Raw genomic sequence first — 15909 nt, forward strand, 5'->3', positions numbered from 1 at the left:
GTTGTGACAAAACTACACATTTTAGAGTGGTTGTTTATTGTCCCCAGCACAAGGTGCACCTGTGTAATGATCATGCTGTTTAATCGGCTTCTTGATATGCCACACCTGTCAAGCAGATTAATTATCTTGCCAAAGGAAAAATGCCCACTAACAGGGATGTAAACTAATTTGTGCACAAAATTTGAGAAATAAGGTTTTTGTGCATATGGAACATTTCTGGGATCTTTTATTTTAGCTCATGAAACACAGAATCAACACTTTACATACCCTACATTACTCATCTCATATGTATATACTGTGCTCTATACCATCTACTGCATCTTGCCTATGCCGTTCTGTACCATCACTCATTCATATATCTTTATGTACATATTCTTTATCCCTTTACACTTGTGTGTATAAGGTAGTAGTTGTGGAATTGTTAGGTTAGATTACTTGTTGGTTATTACTGCATTGTCGGAACTAGAAGCACAAGCATTTCGCTACACTCGCATTAACATCTGCTAACCATGTGTATGTGACAAATAAAATTTGATTTGATTTTGATTTACCTGTTGTGTTTATATTTTTGTTCAGTATAGTTTACATGTTGGCAACAATCCTTTGATTCTACGCAAACCCCGCCCGTTCTGCTCTAAGGTTGCACACGCATCAGTTTTGTTGATAAACAACCCACCCACCAATACACATTCAGTTGGCAAAAAAACATACATGTTTTAGGCAAGTAGCCTAGAAAAGAGAAGGAAGGAAAGTGCTGCTCGGTTACACAATAGGTCTTTGTAAATAGAAGGATATCTTTGGTAAAAGGGTATAATTGGATTTTAAAAAGCAAGAAGGATCAAGACACTTCATATTTGTATGACATTTTCAATGTAACAAATGTTTTTTTTTTTTAAACGACACATTTGGCAGCATGGCCTTCTTCGGGAAGTACAAAGATACAGTGATGTCTTTTGAACAAATTATGTTCCAATCAACCCTGATTTTTATGTATTTATTAGCCACCAGATCCGACCCTCTTGCTTACAGCTGCAATATGGTCCGACAGCATTCCTCTGTATATTAAGACACCGCAAAGCCGGCGCGAGGTATGACTCGGGAAAATGTCCCTCTATCCAGGGATGAGAAATGTCTTGTGTTCCAAATTGTCCCATTATACCAACTGTTAGACCAAAAAGAATGAACAACTGCTCGTTTAAGTAAACTACTGTTTTTGTCCTCATGCTAACTAGCAGTAGCAACAGCAACCATTATGGAATGGCACATCTTGTTGAACAACAAGAGCCAGGGTTGCCATGTCTGCGGTTTTCCTGAAAATTGGGCTACTTGTCGCAGGTGAAAATGTATTGGTCGCGGGTTTTTGGGCTACTTCTAAATTGCATGGCAATTTAAAAATATATATATACTTCACTGTGACCTGCTGCTGCAGACTATCAGGCAGTCTGTTTCTGAGTGAGTGAGTGAGTGAGTGAGTGAGTGGGGAGGGCCTGAGGGGTGTGTATGTATTGAGACTGAGCGCTGCAGCAGACAGCTGAGTCAAGTGAGTGAGAGGAGATAGAAGAGCACATGCGCACATCCTGAAACGTTTTACCAGTTGTAGGTAGGCTATTTAGATTGTCATTACGGTGACACCTATTTCCAACCCTTTTCCCATAAAACATATTAACGCACTATAACTGATTGCGCATCAATAAATAACAGTGACAATGCACAGGAAATGCCTTTAGACGCTCTAGAGTGCATTAGATAAATTTGCTTGGAGGTGGTTTAAACTGCATTCTAATGTTGACTTTGCTAATGGAAAAATATATTAAGTCGAGATTCCTTCTCAATTCGCTCAATAGCGCTATGGAGAAAGTGTTTATTGGCTAAATATGGCAACTCCCCTCTTGCTGCAGTAAAAAAACATTTAGGCTAGTTTTCAAGCCTTGTGGTTGGGTTTTGAGTAGTCATTGGGCTACACATTTTTACTAGACCTGGCAACCCTGACAGCCTGTTCGGGCTAACACTGCCATTTCAAAATGGCTGCTGTGCCTTCCGCTACCTAGCATTATGACAAAAAGGACAGGTTTCAGGACAAAACAGAAGTTGTTCAATCTTCGAAGTGTAACAGTTGGGATAATGGGATAACGGGACAATTCGGAGTACAACACATTTCTTATCTCTGGAATGAAGCTCATTTTCTGAGCCGTATCTTACACCAGCTCTGTGGTGTTTTAATAGGCTATAAACAGTAATGCTGTCTAACCCTAGTGCAGCTGTAAGCAAGCAGGTCAGATCTGCTGGCTAATATTCGATATATTAGGCAAGCTTTAACATTACATAAAACATCTTACCGTGCACAAGTCGTTTCATCTCATTATACCTTGACCAAAGGTACATCTTGGAGTCAATCTTGGGTGCCGTAGTGAATGCCCTTTCAGAAAACGTCGGCGACACCTTAAATTTCTTGCCCGCGACTTGTCTGTGATTTGCGGGTGATGGAGAGGTTGGGATGGCTGGGGACCCTGTAGCCTGGATACCTGAATTTGATCCACAACTTTGACCATTTTCGCAGCATTTTCCTATCTGGTTGGTCGGACCTCTAGATGCCACGTTACCATAAGACGCAACAGATGTTTTTAAAACTCTGCAAAGCGAAGCTGCCTTATTTTTCTGCAATAACGCATGGCTAAACTTTCTTATTTTTTGACAGGACATCACTACCTGGCATTTATCAGAGTATCTCGAGAACGTTATCTAATTCAAACCTAAATGTAGGCTACAGTTGATACAGTAGCAACTGAGTCAGACGCACAAGGAAGATAGTATATCATCAACAAAGACTAGGCTATCTATATACTGAGACGAGTCTCAATGTTCTAACAAAGAGAACAAATATCCGCAAAGGAGGCGGGAACAGGCGGGAATATTCTAGCCAATGAGAGGGCAGATTCGCATGTAAACAACTTCACCAACGTAGCCAGGGACACATTCATTTGAAAAACCTTCTTGGTTTTTCAGATAGAAATGACATCAAGATAGCCTACATTATTCCTTATGTCAGATAGGCATGTTTGTTCAATATAGAATATTTCTATCTGAACTTTCCAAAATGTTGCTTCCTGCTGAACATGCCCCAGGCATAAAATAAACCCTGAAACTAGATTCCCCACATTCTGTTAGGGGGATGTTCTCTTCTGCACTGTTCAACCAATCCAGTAAATGTGAAGGAGGAGTTAAAATAGAGTGTTTCCACAGAGTTTCTAAACCCAGAGGCACAGCATTGTGAGACATCAATAATCACTTGCGAAACAGACCAAGTAGACCAGGCAGGGATTTGAGAAGTCAATGAGAGAAGTGAACAAGTAAATCAAATCAAATTGTATTTGTCAAATGCGCCGAATAAAGCAGGTGTAGACCTTACCGTGAACTGCTTACTTACAAGCCCTTAAACAACAATGCAGTTTTAAGAAAATAAGAGTTAAGAAATTATTTACTAAAGTTTAAAAAAAGAACACAACAAAATAACAATAACGAGGCTATATACAGGGAGTACCAGTACCGAGTCAATGTGCGGGGGTACAGGTTAGTCAAGGTAATTGAGGTAATATGTACCTGTAGGTAGGGGTAAAGTGACCATGCATAGATAATAAACAGTGAGTAGCGGGGGGTGGTCACACAATGCAAATAGTCCAGGTAGCAATTTGATTAATTGTTCAGCAGTCTTGGGGGTAGAAGCTGTTAAGGAGCCTTTTGGACCCAGACTTGGCGCTCTGGTAGCGCTTGCCATGCGGTAGCAGAGAGAACAGTCTATGACTAGGGTGGCTGGAGTTATTTTGGGCCTTCCTCTTACACCGCCTAGTATAGTCGGTGTCAGAGGTCCTGGATGGCAGGAAGCTTGGTCCAGTGATGTACTGGGCCGTACGTACTACCCTCTGTAGCATCTTATGGTCGGATGAAGAGCAGTTGCCATACCAGGCAGTGATGCAACCGGTCAGGAGGCTCTCGATGGTGCAGCTGTAGAGGTTTTTGAGGATCTGGCGACCCATGCCAAATCTTTTCAGTCTCCTGAGGGGAATAGGTATTGTCGTGCCCTCTTCACGACTGTCTTGGTGTGTTTGGACCATGATAGTTTGTTGGTGATGTGGACACCAAGGAACTTGAAGCTCTCGACCCGCTCCACTACAGCCCCATCGATGTGAATGGGGCATGTTCGGCCCTCCTTTTCCTCAAGTTCCCGATCAGCTTGTTTGTCTTGCTCACATTGAGGGAGAGGTTGTTGTCCTGGCACCACACTGCCAGGTCTCTGACCTCCTCCCTATAGGCTGCCTCATCATTATCGGTGATCAGGCCTACCAACAACTTTATATCGAAGGAGGGCCTTTGATTTGACGGTAACTAACTAGCCATTTCACATCCGTTACATGTACATGAGCAGTTCGGAATGAGACGACCATTAGACCCAATGATGTGTTTCTGCGCACGAGCTTAGCTAGCCAACGTCGCCATGACATCGCCTACAAGTGGGATTGCCGTAGCCTCAAAACAGTCTGAATTAATCTAAAATAACTCAAGAAATCTGTCATTAATTTAGAAGTTTTTGCTATGGAGATCTTAGGGCATCAGACTAGGGTGTTTGGTGCAGTATTTCTCAAGTGAAAGAATGTGAATGAGGACAGACACTTCATCAAAGAATCCCTACTGTTGAACAATCGCTAACGAGGGGGCATAGACTTCGGCTACCGACTTCGGCATATCGACTTCGGCTACCGACTTCGGCTTGCTTGTGCCGAAGTCACAATGTCATCATAATATATGCACAAACTGTTCCAAAATGTTTCGTCTGGGAAGCACGTGGACTCCTTTAGTCCTTCCAGATCATTCACACCTTGCCCAGTGGGGAATCAACAAGCAATTGTCTGGACTTCACATAGCCTTGGGAGTCGCAGGTTTGGTGCAGTTTTTACAAGTCTGTGGAGCATTTTCACAACTCGACTATAATAAATATCGCTTTGATGTCATATGTAACGGATGTGAAATGGCTAGTTAGTTAGCGGGTACGCGCTAGTAGCATTTCAATCAGTTACGTCACTTGCTCTGAGACTTAAGTAGGGTTTCCCCTTGCTCTGCAAGGGCCGCGGCTTTTGTGGAGCGATGGGTAACGACTGTGCTTCGTGGGCGACCGTTGTTGATGTGTGCAGAAGGTCCCTGGTTCGCGCCCGTGTCGGGGCGAGGGGACGACGTAAAGTTATACTGTTACATTGATGCTGTTGACCCGGATCACTGGTTGCTGCGGAAAAAGGAGGAGGTTGAAAGGGGGGTGAGTGTAACGGATGTGAAATGGCTAGTTAGTTAGCGGGTACGCGCTAGTAGCATTTCAATCAGTTACGTCACTTGCTCTGAGACTTAAGTAGGGTTTCCCCTTGCTCTGCAAGGGCCGCGGCTTTTGTGGAGCGATGGGTAACGACGCTTCGTGGGTGTCAGTTGCTGATGTGTGCAGAGGGTCCCTGGTTCGCGCCCGTGTCGGGGCGAGGGGACGGTTTAAAGTTATACTGTTACACATACAAGCAAGCCAAAGACCCGTGAGTCCAAATGTGCACTTCACATTTCCATATCAAAGCCTCATGTCATTTACAGTGTCAATATTTTCTATCATTGTTTGATGCACATTTACAAGATGACATGGCGCCATACCTTGAGATGTTCTGAGCCTATGTTTGTCTATTGTGAAGACAATTTACCACAGAACACACACCTGAATGCAGTCCTTTCTATCCACACCAAAATGACAATCTGTTTCTCTGAATTTCCACTTTAAGATCATATTTTATAACCTTTGAGTCAAAGTGCATTGAAAGGACTTAGGAACTGAAGAGGTGTGTAGCCACTTGGACACACCAGTTAGTCCTCACACTCAAAACCGTGTCATTTTTTGTTTTATGTTGCACCGACCCAAGTTTTCCAGGAATATTGCTATCATATTACTGATGGTATTTTCAGATCTTGTTATCAACAAATTTGGCAAAAAGTACAGTACATGTAAAATGCATGTAAAATCAACAGTGTAATGTTTGGATTCAGTCTTGTTTCTGGTGAACTGTTGTGTCCTTAACTTTGGCCTAATAATTTTCCCATAATCTCCAAACGGTTCTCTTTCAATTGCTACCATGCATATGCTTTTCATATTTATTCAGTAAGAAGCATTTCAATTTACCCCTATCCATATAGGCCAATTCCCACGAGTGTAAAGGGTTAAGGACTATTCACATGTGGAAAATGTATGCAATATAACACATCACCATATGGGGTGGCAGGTAGCCTAATGGTTAGAGCGTTGGGCCAGTAACCGAAAGTTTGCTGGATTGAATCCCTGAGCTACCTACCTAAAAATCTGTTGTTCTGAGCTAGGCAGTTAACCCATTGTTCCCCGGGCGCCGAAGACATTGATGTCGATTAAGGCAGCGCCCCGCACCTTTCTGATTCAGAGGGGTTGCGTTAAATGTGAAAGACACATTTCAGTTGAAGGCATTCAGTTGTACAACTGACTAGGTATCCCCCTTCTCCATAGTATCTAAGGCTGCATATACTGACACAGTATAATATTATATGAGAATTACAGTACATGTAATGAGTTTACATGTTTTTTTTATACAAGTCTCTGGTGAATATTGAGAATTGGTTCATATATCTGTCTCCCAATTTAATATGTCAATCTGATGGTTAAAAAGCACTTGTGAGTTGTAGACATGTTTTACATTTTATCCAGAGCGACTTACAGTACATACATTTTTTTAATACTTTCTCGAACTGGTCCACCATGGGAATCATTCTCACAACTCTAGCATTGCAAGTACCATGCTCTACTAACTGAGCCACACTGGCCCCAAATGTATTGAAGTGTTATCTGAATTGTTGGTGCCCCCCCCCCCAATCCCCCCCCGCCCCGTGACGGTTGAGCTAACGTGCGCTAATGTGATTAGTATAACATAATAAGTAACAAGAACATTTCCCAGGATATATACATGTCATATATGGGCAAAAAGCTTACATTCTTGTTAATCTAACTGTACTGTCCAATTTACAGTAGCTGTCAACTGTGGGACCTTATAGACAGGTGTGTGCCTTTCCAAATCATGTCCAATTGAATTGAATTTGAAATTGAATTTGAAATTGAATTTACCACAGGTGGACACCAATCAAATTGTAGAAACCTGAGGACAATTTCGAGTCTCATAGCAAAGGGTTTGAGTACTTATGTAAATAAGGTATTTCTCTTTTTTATTTTTTATAAATGTGCAAACATTTATAAAAACCTGTTTCACTTTGTAATTATGGGAAACAAAATGTGGAAAGAGTCAAGGGGTCTGAATACTTTCCGAATGCACTGTATATATTATTATATATGTTTTATACAAAACAACCATCACAAGAAATGGGGTTGTTCATTAAAAATGTGTCAAGTAAGCCAGCATCAACTAATTCCTTCTTGCAGAAGGTTTTGACAAAATGGCGCCGGAAGAAATGGCAGCAGTTTTACGGGTGCCCAACCAATTGTGCTATTATGTGGGGGTTTTTTGCGTTATTTGTAACTTATTTTGTACATACTGTTTCTGCAACCATATCTTACGGCAAAAAAGAGCTTCTGGATATCAGTGTGCTCTAGGGCAGCGGTGTATAGATGGAATTTGTGGTCCTGGCAACTGGACCTTTTTTGGACACCATTATTTTTGTCTTACTGAGATTTACTGTCAGGGCCCAGGTCTGACAGAATATCTAGGTGCTGCTGTAGGACCTTGGTTGGGAACAGAAGTACTGTATTGTCAGCAAACAGTAGATATTTGACTTCAGATTCTAGTAGGGTGATGCCGGGTGCTGCAGAATGTTCTAGTGCCCTCGCCAATTCGTTGAAATACAGTGGCAAGAAAAAGTATGTGAACCCTTTGGAAATACCTGGATTTCTGCATAAATTGGTCATAATTTGATCTGATTTTCATCTAGGTCAATAATAGACAATAGACAAACACAGTCTGCTTAAACTAATAACACACAATTATATGTTCATGTCTTTATGAACACACGGTGAAACATTCACAGTGCAGGTTGGAAAAAGTATGTGAACCCTTGGATTTAATAACTGGTTGACCCTCCTTTGGCAGCAATAAACTCAACCAAATGTTTTCTGTAGTTGCGGATCAGACCTGCACAACGGTCAGGAGGAATTTAGGACCATACCTCTTCACAACACTGTATCAGTTCAGCAATATTCTTGGGATGTCTGGTGTGAACTGCTCTCTTGAGGTCATGCCACAGCATCTCAATCGGGTTGAGGTCAGGACTCTGACTGGGCCACTCCAGAAGGTGTATTTTCTGTACATTTTCTGTACATTCTGTTGATTTACTTCTGTGTTTTGGGTCATCGTCCTGTTGCATTACCACATTCTGTTGAGCTTCAATTGGCGGACAGATATATTAAGACATTTTACAGGAGAATGTTAGGCTATCTGAGGCAGCCCCAAACCATGATGCTCCCTCCACCATACTTTACAGTTGGGATGAGGTTTTGATGTTGGTGTGCTGTGCCTTTTTCTCTCCTCACAGTGTTGTGTGTTCCTTCCAAACAACTCAACTGTAGTGTCATCTGTCCACAGAATATTTTGCCAGTAGCGCTGTGGAACATCCAGGTGCACTTTTGCAAATTTCAGATGTGCAGCAATGTCTTTGTTGGACAGCAGTGGCTTCTTCCGTGGCGTCCTCCCACAAACACCATTCTTGTTTAGTGTTTTACGTATCGTAGACTCGTCAGAGATGTGAGCATCTTCCAGAGATTTCTGTAAGTCTTTAGCTGACACTCTATGGTTCTTCTTAACATCATTGAGAATTCTGCTCTGTGCTCTTGCAGTCTTCGTTGTAGGACAGCCACTCCTAGGGAGAGTAGCAACAGTGCTGAAATTTCTCCATTTATGGACAAGTTGGCTTATTGTGGACTGATGAACATGAAGGCTTTTAGAGATACTTTTGTAACCCTTTCCAGCTTTATGCAAGTCAACAATTATTAATCTTGGGTCTTCTGAGATCTCTTTTGTTCGAGGTGTATTTCTGTTTGTTCGTCTCTCCCGAGCCCGTACGGGAGTTGTAGCGATAAGACAAGACAGTAACTACTAACAGTAACTTCTAACAATTGGATACCATGAAATTAGGGGGTAAAAGAAAGAAAAAAAAGAAGCTGATTAAACAGCATAATCATTACACAGGTACACCTTGTGCTGGGGACAATAAAAGGCCACTCTAAAATGTGAAGTTTTGTCACAACACAATACCACAGAGGTCTCAAGTTTTGAAGGAGCTTGCAATTGGCATGTCGACTGCAGGAATGTCCACCAGAGCTGTTGCCAGACAATTTAATGTTTGTTTCTCTACCATAAGCCGCCTCCAATGTTGTTTTAGAGAATTTGGCAGTGCGTCCAATCGGCCTCACAACCGCAGACCACGTGTAACCACCCCAGCTCAGGACCTCAACATTCGGCTTCTTCACCTGTGGGATCATCTGAGTGATTATCTTGGCAAAGGAGAAATGCTCACTAACAGGGATGTAAACAAATTTGTGCTCGAAATTTGAGAGAAATACGTTTTTGTTCTGGGATATTTTATTTCAGCTCAACAAACATGAGTCAAACACTTTACATGTTGTGTTTTATTTTTTTTCAGTATAAATGTACCAATTTTAAGGTTGTGTCATTCAAATTTGGGTGGGTTGAGGTTGCGAGAATTTCTTACAAAAAAAACGGTGTCCTGTCCTTCTCAGCTGGATGCCTCCACAGACCCACCCAATTTCTTTGACTACTATTACAGCACTGTGTGTGTGTGTGTGTGTATTGCGCCACAAGTTTTACTGGTTTTACTGCTACTTTTCTCTCTGATTTGGTCCTGCCGTACATACTTACACATGTTTGTGTGTGTGTGTGCTTGTCTGTGATTGCCTTAGCTCTCTCTCTCCTTTTTTCTCTGTTCCTCATTCTTTCTGTGTGTATTCTTTGTAATGCTTTAGTTAATATGTATGTGTGTTTAGATTAAGGGATTTTAGACGTCTCAGTTGTTCTCTTTTCTTGTTCTTTCTCTTTTCTTGTTCTCTCTCTCTCTCTCATTTCTCAAATGTTCTTTCCCTCTCTGTGCTACAGCTTTCACCATGGCACAGCAACAATATTACTTTCCCAGCAGAAAGACTGGCTATTGCAGCATGGGCAAAGTGGCAAAGCCAGAGAGCAACGCCAGATAACTTGTTTACGGGCAATATGCATGCAAAACATAAACAAACAAAGTTCTACCGCACCTCAAACTGTAAATATTGGTGGAAAAATGTCTGCATAATATTTATATTTTATTTAACAACCCCGAAAAAATGATTATTCAAAAATCCAAACATATTTCCTTCCCTAGCACTGTTCTTTAGGCCTAAATGAGGTAGAAAGGAATGCTTTGTAGTATGAAAAAGAACCTTGAGCTTTACCAGCTGCTTCAACTCTGATCCCTCTCAGAAACCTCTCAGTTTGTGACAGAGAAACTGAGGGTTTTTTAGGTTGGAGGCTCAGCGAGGTTTGGAGGGGGAGGGAGAAGTTGGAGATTCGAGGGGGTGAAGGAGAATGGTCTCAATGGAAAGGAGCATGAAATGTGTGTGTTTTTGCATTTGTGCATGTGTGTCTGCACTACTTGGTGTGTATGCAAGTGGGTGTGTGTGTGCGTGTGCGTGCGCACAAGTGTGTGTTCGACCCTGGGTTGCTTTTGGGGAACACCGGTGATCTTTATGGCTCCTATCCCACATGGCCCTGGCTCCCGATCAAAGCACAAGGCCCATGGGCTGAACTTCACACTGGAAGAAGTTCAATTTAGCTACACGAAAGCTACCCTAAAAATATTGTTTACTTAACTAAAGTTACTTTGAAAAAGTAGTTCACTACACCCAAACCAAATTATCATAACTAAATCTGAAGTGTCATTTACTACAAATTGCGAGAACAGATCACATCACTCTGCAGTCAGATGATAACAGGATATGTAATTTAGCCTATTACACACAAAGCTATGTTTCAAGTGAGTATTAGGAAGGTCTGTTGTCGAAAAAGAAAGGAAATTCTTGCCTACTTCACCCATATTTTTTTTCTGCAAAAAAAGTAGTGTGTAGTTCCAGTAATTAGCTACACCACTACATGGCAAAAAGGTAATTAACTACTGAAAATATTACCAAGATTTGAATTTAGTTCAACTACCACCAAGCTACTGCAAAATGTAGTTTAATTACTAGTTGAACTATACACTTGGAGTCATTTGATGGGGGTCACCTTGGGGTCATGATAGTGGCTGCACCAAATGATTGATGTATTATAATAATTGATTATGCTTATGTTGTATTAATAGAAGGGGAAGGGCTATAAGACCCTCCACCACTACATTTATAGGGTCCTGGACCACAGATTAGCAATATATGCATTATAAGGTTTAATACTGTTCCACAGTTATTTTCTAGTCTCTGCCTCTTATAAGAAACGGTCTGAGAGATGTGTGAGCCATTGCAGTCAAAACAGGGTGTCTGTGAGAAAGCACCTCAAGGCTAAAAGAGATACATAGACACAGACCCCTGCAGGGGAGTAAAGAGATAAGAGACAAGTCAGACATACCACTGTAAGCCATACAGGAATGGAAATGACTGCTGAGCCCTTAGAAAACACTGGACAATTGTTTGCTCCTGTAAGTTTGTATAACTGTATATGCATGGGCTTGGTCTCATGAGTAGAAGGTGTTGACATAGGCAGTTACATCACTAGGGGTTGACTGCAAGCATATTAAAAAACATAGACTTTTTTTTGCAGAACTTACTCTGAAACATGCGTGCTGTGTTTCCGTTGTCAACTTCTGTCTGCAATTGCATTAATAAAGGTTTGATTGATTTACTTAAAGAAGTTATTGTCTGATTGCTGATGTCACCAATAAGCCAATGATTGACAAGGAACAAGGAACCTACCCCAACACATTAACTCGTTTTTCAATCACTCCACAAATGTTTTGTTAACAAACTATAGTTTTGGCAAGTCGGTTAGGGCATCTACTTTGTGCATGACACAAGTAATTTTTCCAACAATTGTTTACAGACAGATTATTTCACTTATAATTCACTGTATCACAATTCCAGTGGGTCAGAAGTTTACATACACCAAGTTGACTGTGCCTTTAAACAGCTTGGAAAATTCCAGAAAATTATGTCATGGCTTTAGAAGCTTCTGATAGGCTAATTGACATCATTTGAGTCAATTGGAGGTGTACCTGTGGAATGTATTTCAAGGCCTACCTTCAAACTCAGTGCCTCTTTCCTTGACATCATGGGAAAATCAAAAGAAATCAGCCAAGACCTCAGAAGAAAAATTGTAGACTTCCACAAGTCTGGTTCATCCTTGGGAGCAATTTCCAAACACCTGAAGGTACCACGTTCATCTGTACAGACAATAGTACACAAGTATAAACACCACGGAACCACGCAGTCATCACACCGCTCAGGAAGGAGACGCGTTCTCTCTCCTAGAGATGAACGTACTTTGGTGCGAAAAGTGCAAATCATTCCCAGAACAACAGCAAAGGACCATGTGAAGATGCTGGAGGAAACAGGTACAAAAGTATCTATATCCACAGTAAAACGAGTCCTATATCGATATAACCTGAAAGGCCGCTCAGCAAGGAAGAAGCCACTGCTCCAAAACCACCATAAAAAAGCCAGACTACGGTTTGCAACTGCACACGGCGACAAAGATCGTACTTTTTGGAGAAATGTCCTCTGGTCTGATGAAACAAAAATAGAACTGCTTGGCCATAATGACCATCGTAATGTTTGGAGGCAAAAGGGGGAGGCTTGCAAGCTGACGAACCATGAAGCACGGGGGTGGCAGCATCATGTTGTGGAGGTGCTTTGCCGCAGGAGGGACTGATGCACTTCACAAAATAGATGGCATCCTGATGCAGGAAAATTATGGTGATATATTGAAGCAACATCTCAAGACATCAGTCAGGAAGTTAAAGCTTGGTCGCAAATGGATCTTCCAACTGGACAATGACCCCAAGCATACTTCCAAAGTTGTTGCAAAATGGCTTAAGGACAACAAAGTCAAGGTATTCGAGTGGCCATCACAAAGCCCTGACCTGAACCCAATAGAAAAATTGTGGGCAGAACTGAAAAAGTGTGTGCGAGCAAGGAGGCCTGCAAACCTGACTCAGTTACACCAGCTCTGTCAGGAGGAATGGGCCAAAATTCACCCAACTTATTGTGGGGAGCTTGTGGAAGACTACCCGAAACATTTGACCCAAGTTAAACAATTTAAAGGCAATGCTACCAAATACTACTTGAGTGCATGTAAACTTCTGACCCACTGGGAATGTGAAGAAAGAAATTAAAGCTGAAATAAATCATTCTCTCTACTATTATTCTGACATTTCACATTCTTATAAAGTGGTAATCCTAACTGATCCAAGACAGGGAACTTTTAATAGGATTAAATATCAGGAATTGTGAAAAACTGTGAGTTTAAATGTATTTGGCTAAGGTGTATGTAAACTTCTGACTTCAACTGTACCAGTTAGTTATTAAGGCACTTGAAAGGTCACATGTTGGCGAATCGCATCTCTGCATGTCTGGCAGACATATCAGTGTGGATGACGGATCACCACCTCAAGCTGAACCTCGGCAAGACGGAGCTGCTCTTCCTCCCGGGGAAGGACTGCCCGTTCCATGATCTCGCCATCACGGTTGACAACTCCATTGTGTCATCCTCCCAGAGCGCTAAGAACCTTGGCGTGATCCTGGACAACACCCTGTCGTTCTCAACTAACATCAAGGCGGTGGCCCGTTCCTGTAGGTTCATGCTCTACAACATCCGCAGAGTACGACCCTGCCTCACACAGGAAGCGGCGCAGGTCCTAATCCAGGCACTTGTCATCTCCCGTCTGGATTACTGCAACTCGCTGTTGGCTGGGCTCCCTGCCTGTGCCATCAAACCCCTACAACTCATCCAGAACGCCGCAGCCCGTCTGGTGTTCAACCTTCCCAAGTTCTCTCACGTCACCCCGCTCCTCCGCTCTCTCCACTGGCTTCCAGTTGAAGCTCGCATCCGCTACAAGACCATGGTGCTTGCCTACGGAGCTGTGAGGGGAACGGCACCTCAGTACCTTCAGGCTCTGATCAGGCCCTACACCCAAACAAGGGCACTGCGTTCATCCACCTCTGGCCTGCTCGCCTCCCTACCACTGAGGAAGTACAGTTCCCGCTCAGCCCAGTCAAAACTGTTCGCTGCTCTGGCACCCCAATGGTGGAACAAACTCCCTCACGACGCCAGGACAGCGGAGTCAATCACCACCTTCCGGAGACACCTGAAACCCCACCTCTTCAAGGAATACCTAGGATAGGATAAAGCAATCCTTCTGCCCCCCCCCCCCCCCCCCTTAAAAGATTTAGATGCACTATTGTAAAGTGGCTGCTCCACTGGATGTCATTAGGTGAATGCACCAATTTGTAAGTCGCTCTGGATAAGAGCGTCTGCTAAATGACTTAAATGTAAATGTAAATGTAACATGTTCAAGAATGCAGATGTTTGTCTGCGGCAGTCTCTAGCTTTACTATGCTATTGTCACACACACACGCACACACATACACACATGTGTTACTATGAATAGGCTAGTGTGTTCTTGGTCATATGCACCGCATGACTCCTAAGCTTGTGAGGTAAATGCTAGCAACAAAGCAGTGATGCCTAAAGCTCAACCACCAAGCTGGTCTAAGAGAATTTCGTATTCTGTACATAAACGGAACAAAAATATGAACGCAACATGTAAAGTGTTGGTCTCACTTTTCATTAGCTGAAATAAAAAGTGTATTTCCCTCCATTTTTTTTGCAGAAATTAGTTTACATCCCTGTTAGTGAGCATTTCTCCTTTGCCAAGATAATCCATCCACCTGACAGGTATGGCATATCAAGAAGCTGATTAAACAGCATGATCATTACACAGGTGCACCTTGTGCTGGGGAAAATAAAAGGCCACTTTAAAATGTGAAGTTTTATCACACAACACAATGCCACAGATTCATCAAGTTTTGAAGGAGCATACAAATGGCATGCTTGCTGACTGCAGGAATGTCCATCAGAGCTGTGTCCAGATAATTTAATGTTCATTTCTCTACCATAAGCCGTCTCCAATGTCGCATTAGAGAATTTGGCAGTACGTCCAATCGGCCTCCCAACCGCGGACCATGTGTAACTATGCCAGCCAGCCCAGGACCTCCAGTTCCGGCTTCTTCACCTGCGGAATCGTCTGAGAGCAGGCAACCGGAAAGCTGATGAAACTGAAGAGTATTCATGTCTGTAATAAAGCCCTTTTGTGGGGAAAAACTGATTGGCCACCCATGGCTCCACCCCTCCCCAGTCATGTGAAATCCATAGATTAAATTTAGACTAATTTATTTGTTTCAATTGACTGATTTCCTTATAATAACTGTAACTCAGTAAAATCTTTGAAATTGTAGCATGTTATATTTTTGTTCAGTTTAAGGTTATTTGTTGATGTAAAACTGTAAACTATTAACATTTTCATCTCTTATTAAAATTAAAATAAACCAATAAAAACATTTACTCAATAAAAATGCATTGATCTTTCTCAAAAATATTTGTATATTGTCCCATACAATAATATGTACTTTAAATGTTTTGTTACATTTTTTAAAAAGGTTTTATTTATTTTGTCTACCCCACTGCAGTTTCCGCTGACTTTGAATACGACTGCTCCTAGCCCCTTTCTATCAGCCACGCTCAGTTGACCCAGTCTCACTCTCATTCCTGGAAATACCCACAGAAGTCAAAGAGGGAGAGATAGAGAGAGAGATGGGGGGAGTAGATAGAA

At 42.1% G+C, this 15909-nt stretch overlaps 1 protein-coding gene across 1 annotated transcript in view; it reads right to left on the minus strand.

Annotated features, from left to right (window-relative positions):
- The window catches only part of LOC129860927 (5'-nucleotidase domain-containing protein 2-like), a 34602-nt gene extending 31704 nt beyond the window's left edge, over positions 1-2898 (minus strand). Inside the window, exon 1 of the mRNA XM_055931859.1 lies at positions 2337-2898. Within this exon, the coding sequence (XP_055787834.1) occupies positions 2337-2700 (364 nt within the window). The 5' untranslated portion in view covers positions 2701-2898. The remainder of the gene's footprint in view (positions 1-2336) is intronic.
- Between the last annotated feature and the right edge of the window lie 13011 nt (positions 2899-15909).

The sequence above is a fragment of the Salvelinus fontinalis genome, chromosome 8 (genome assembly GCF_029448725.1).
Source record: "Salvelinus fontinalis isolate EN_2023a chromosome 8, ASM2944872v1, whole genome shotgun sequence".
NCBI classification, from domain to species: Eukaryota; Metazoa; Chordata; class Actinopteri; order Salmoniformes; family Salmonidae; genus Salvelinus; species Salvelinus fontinalis.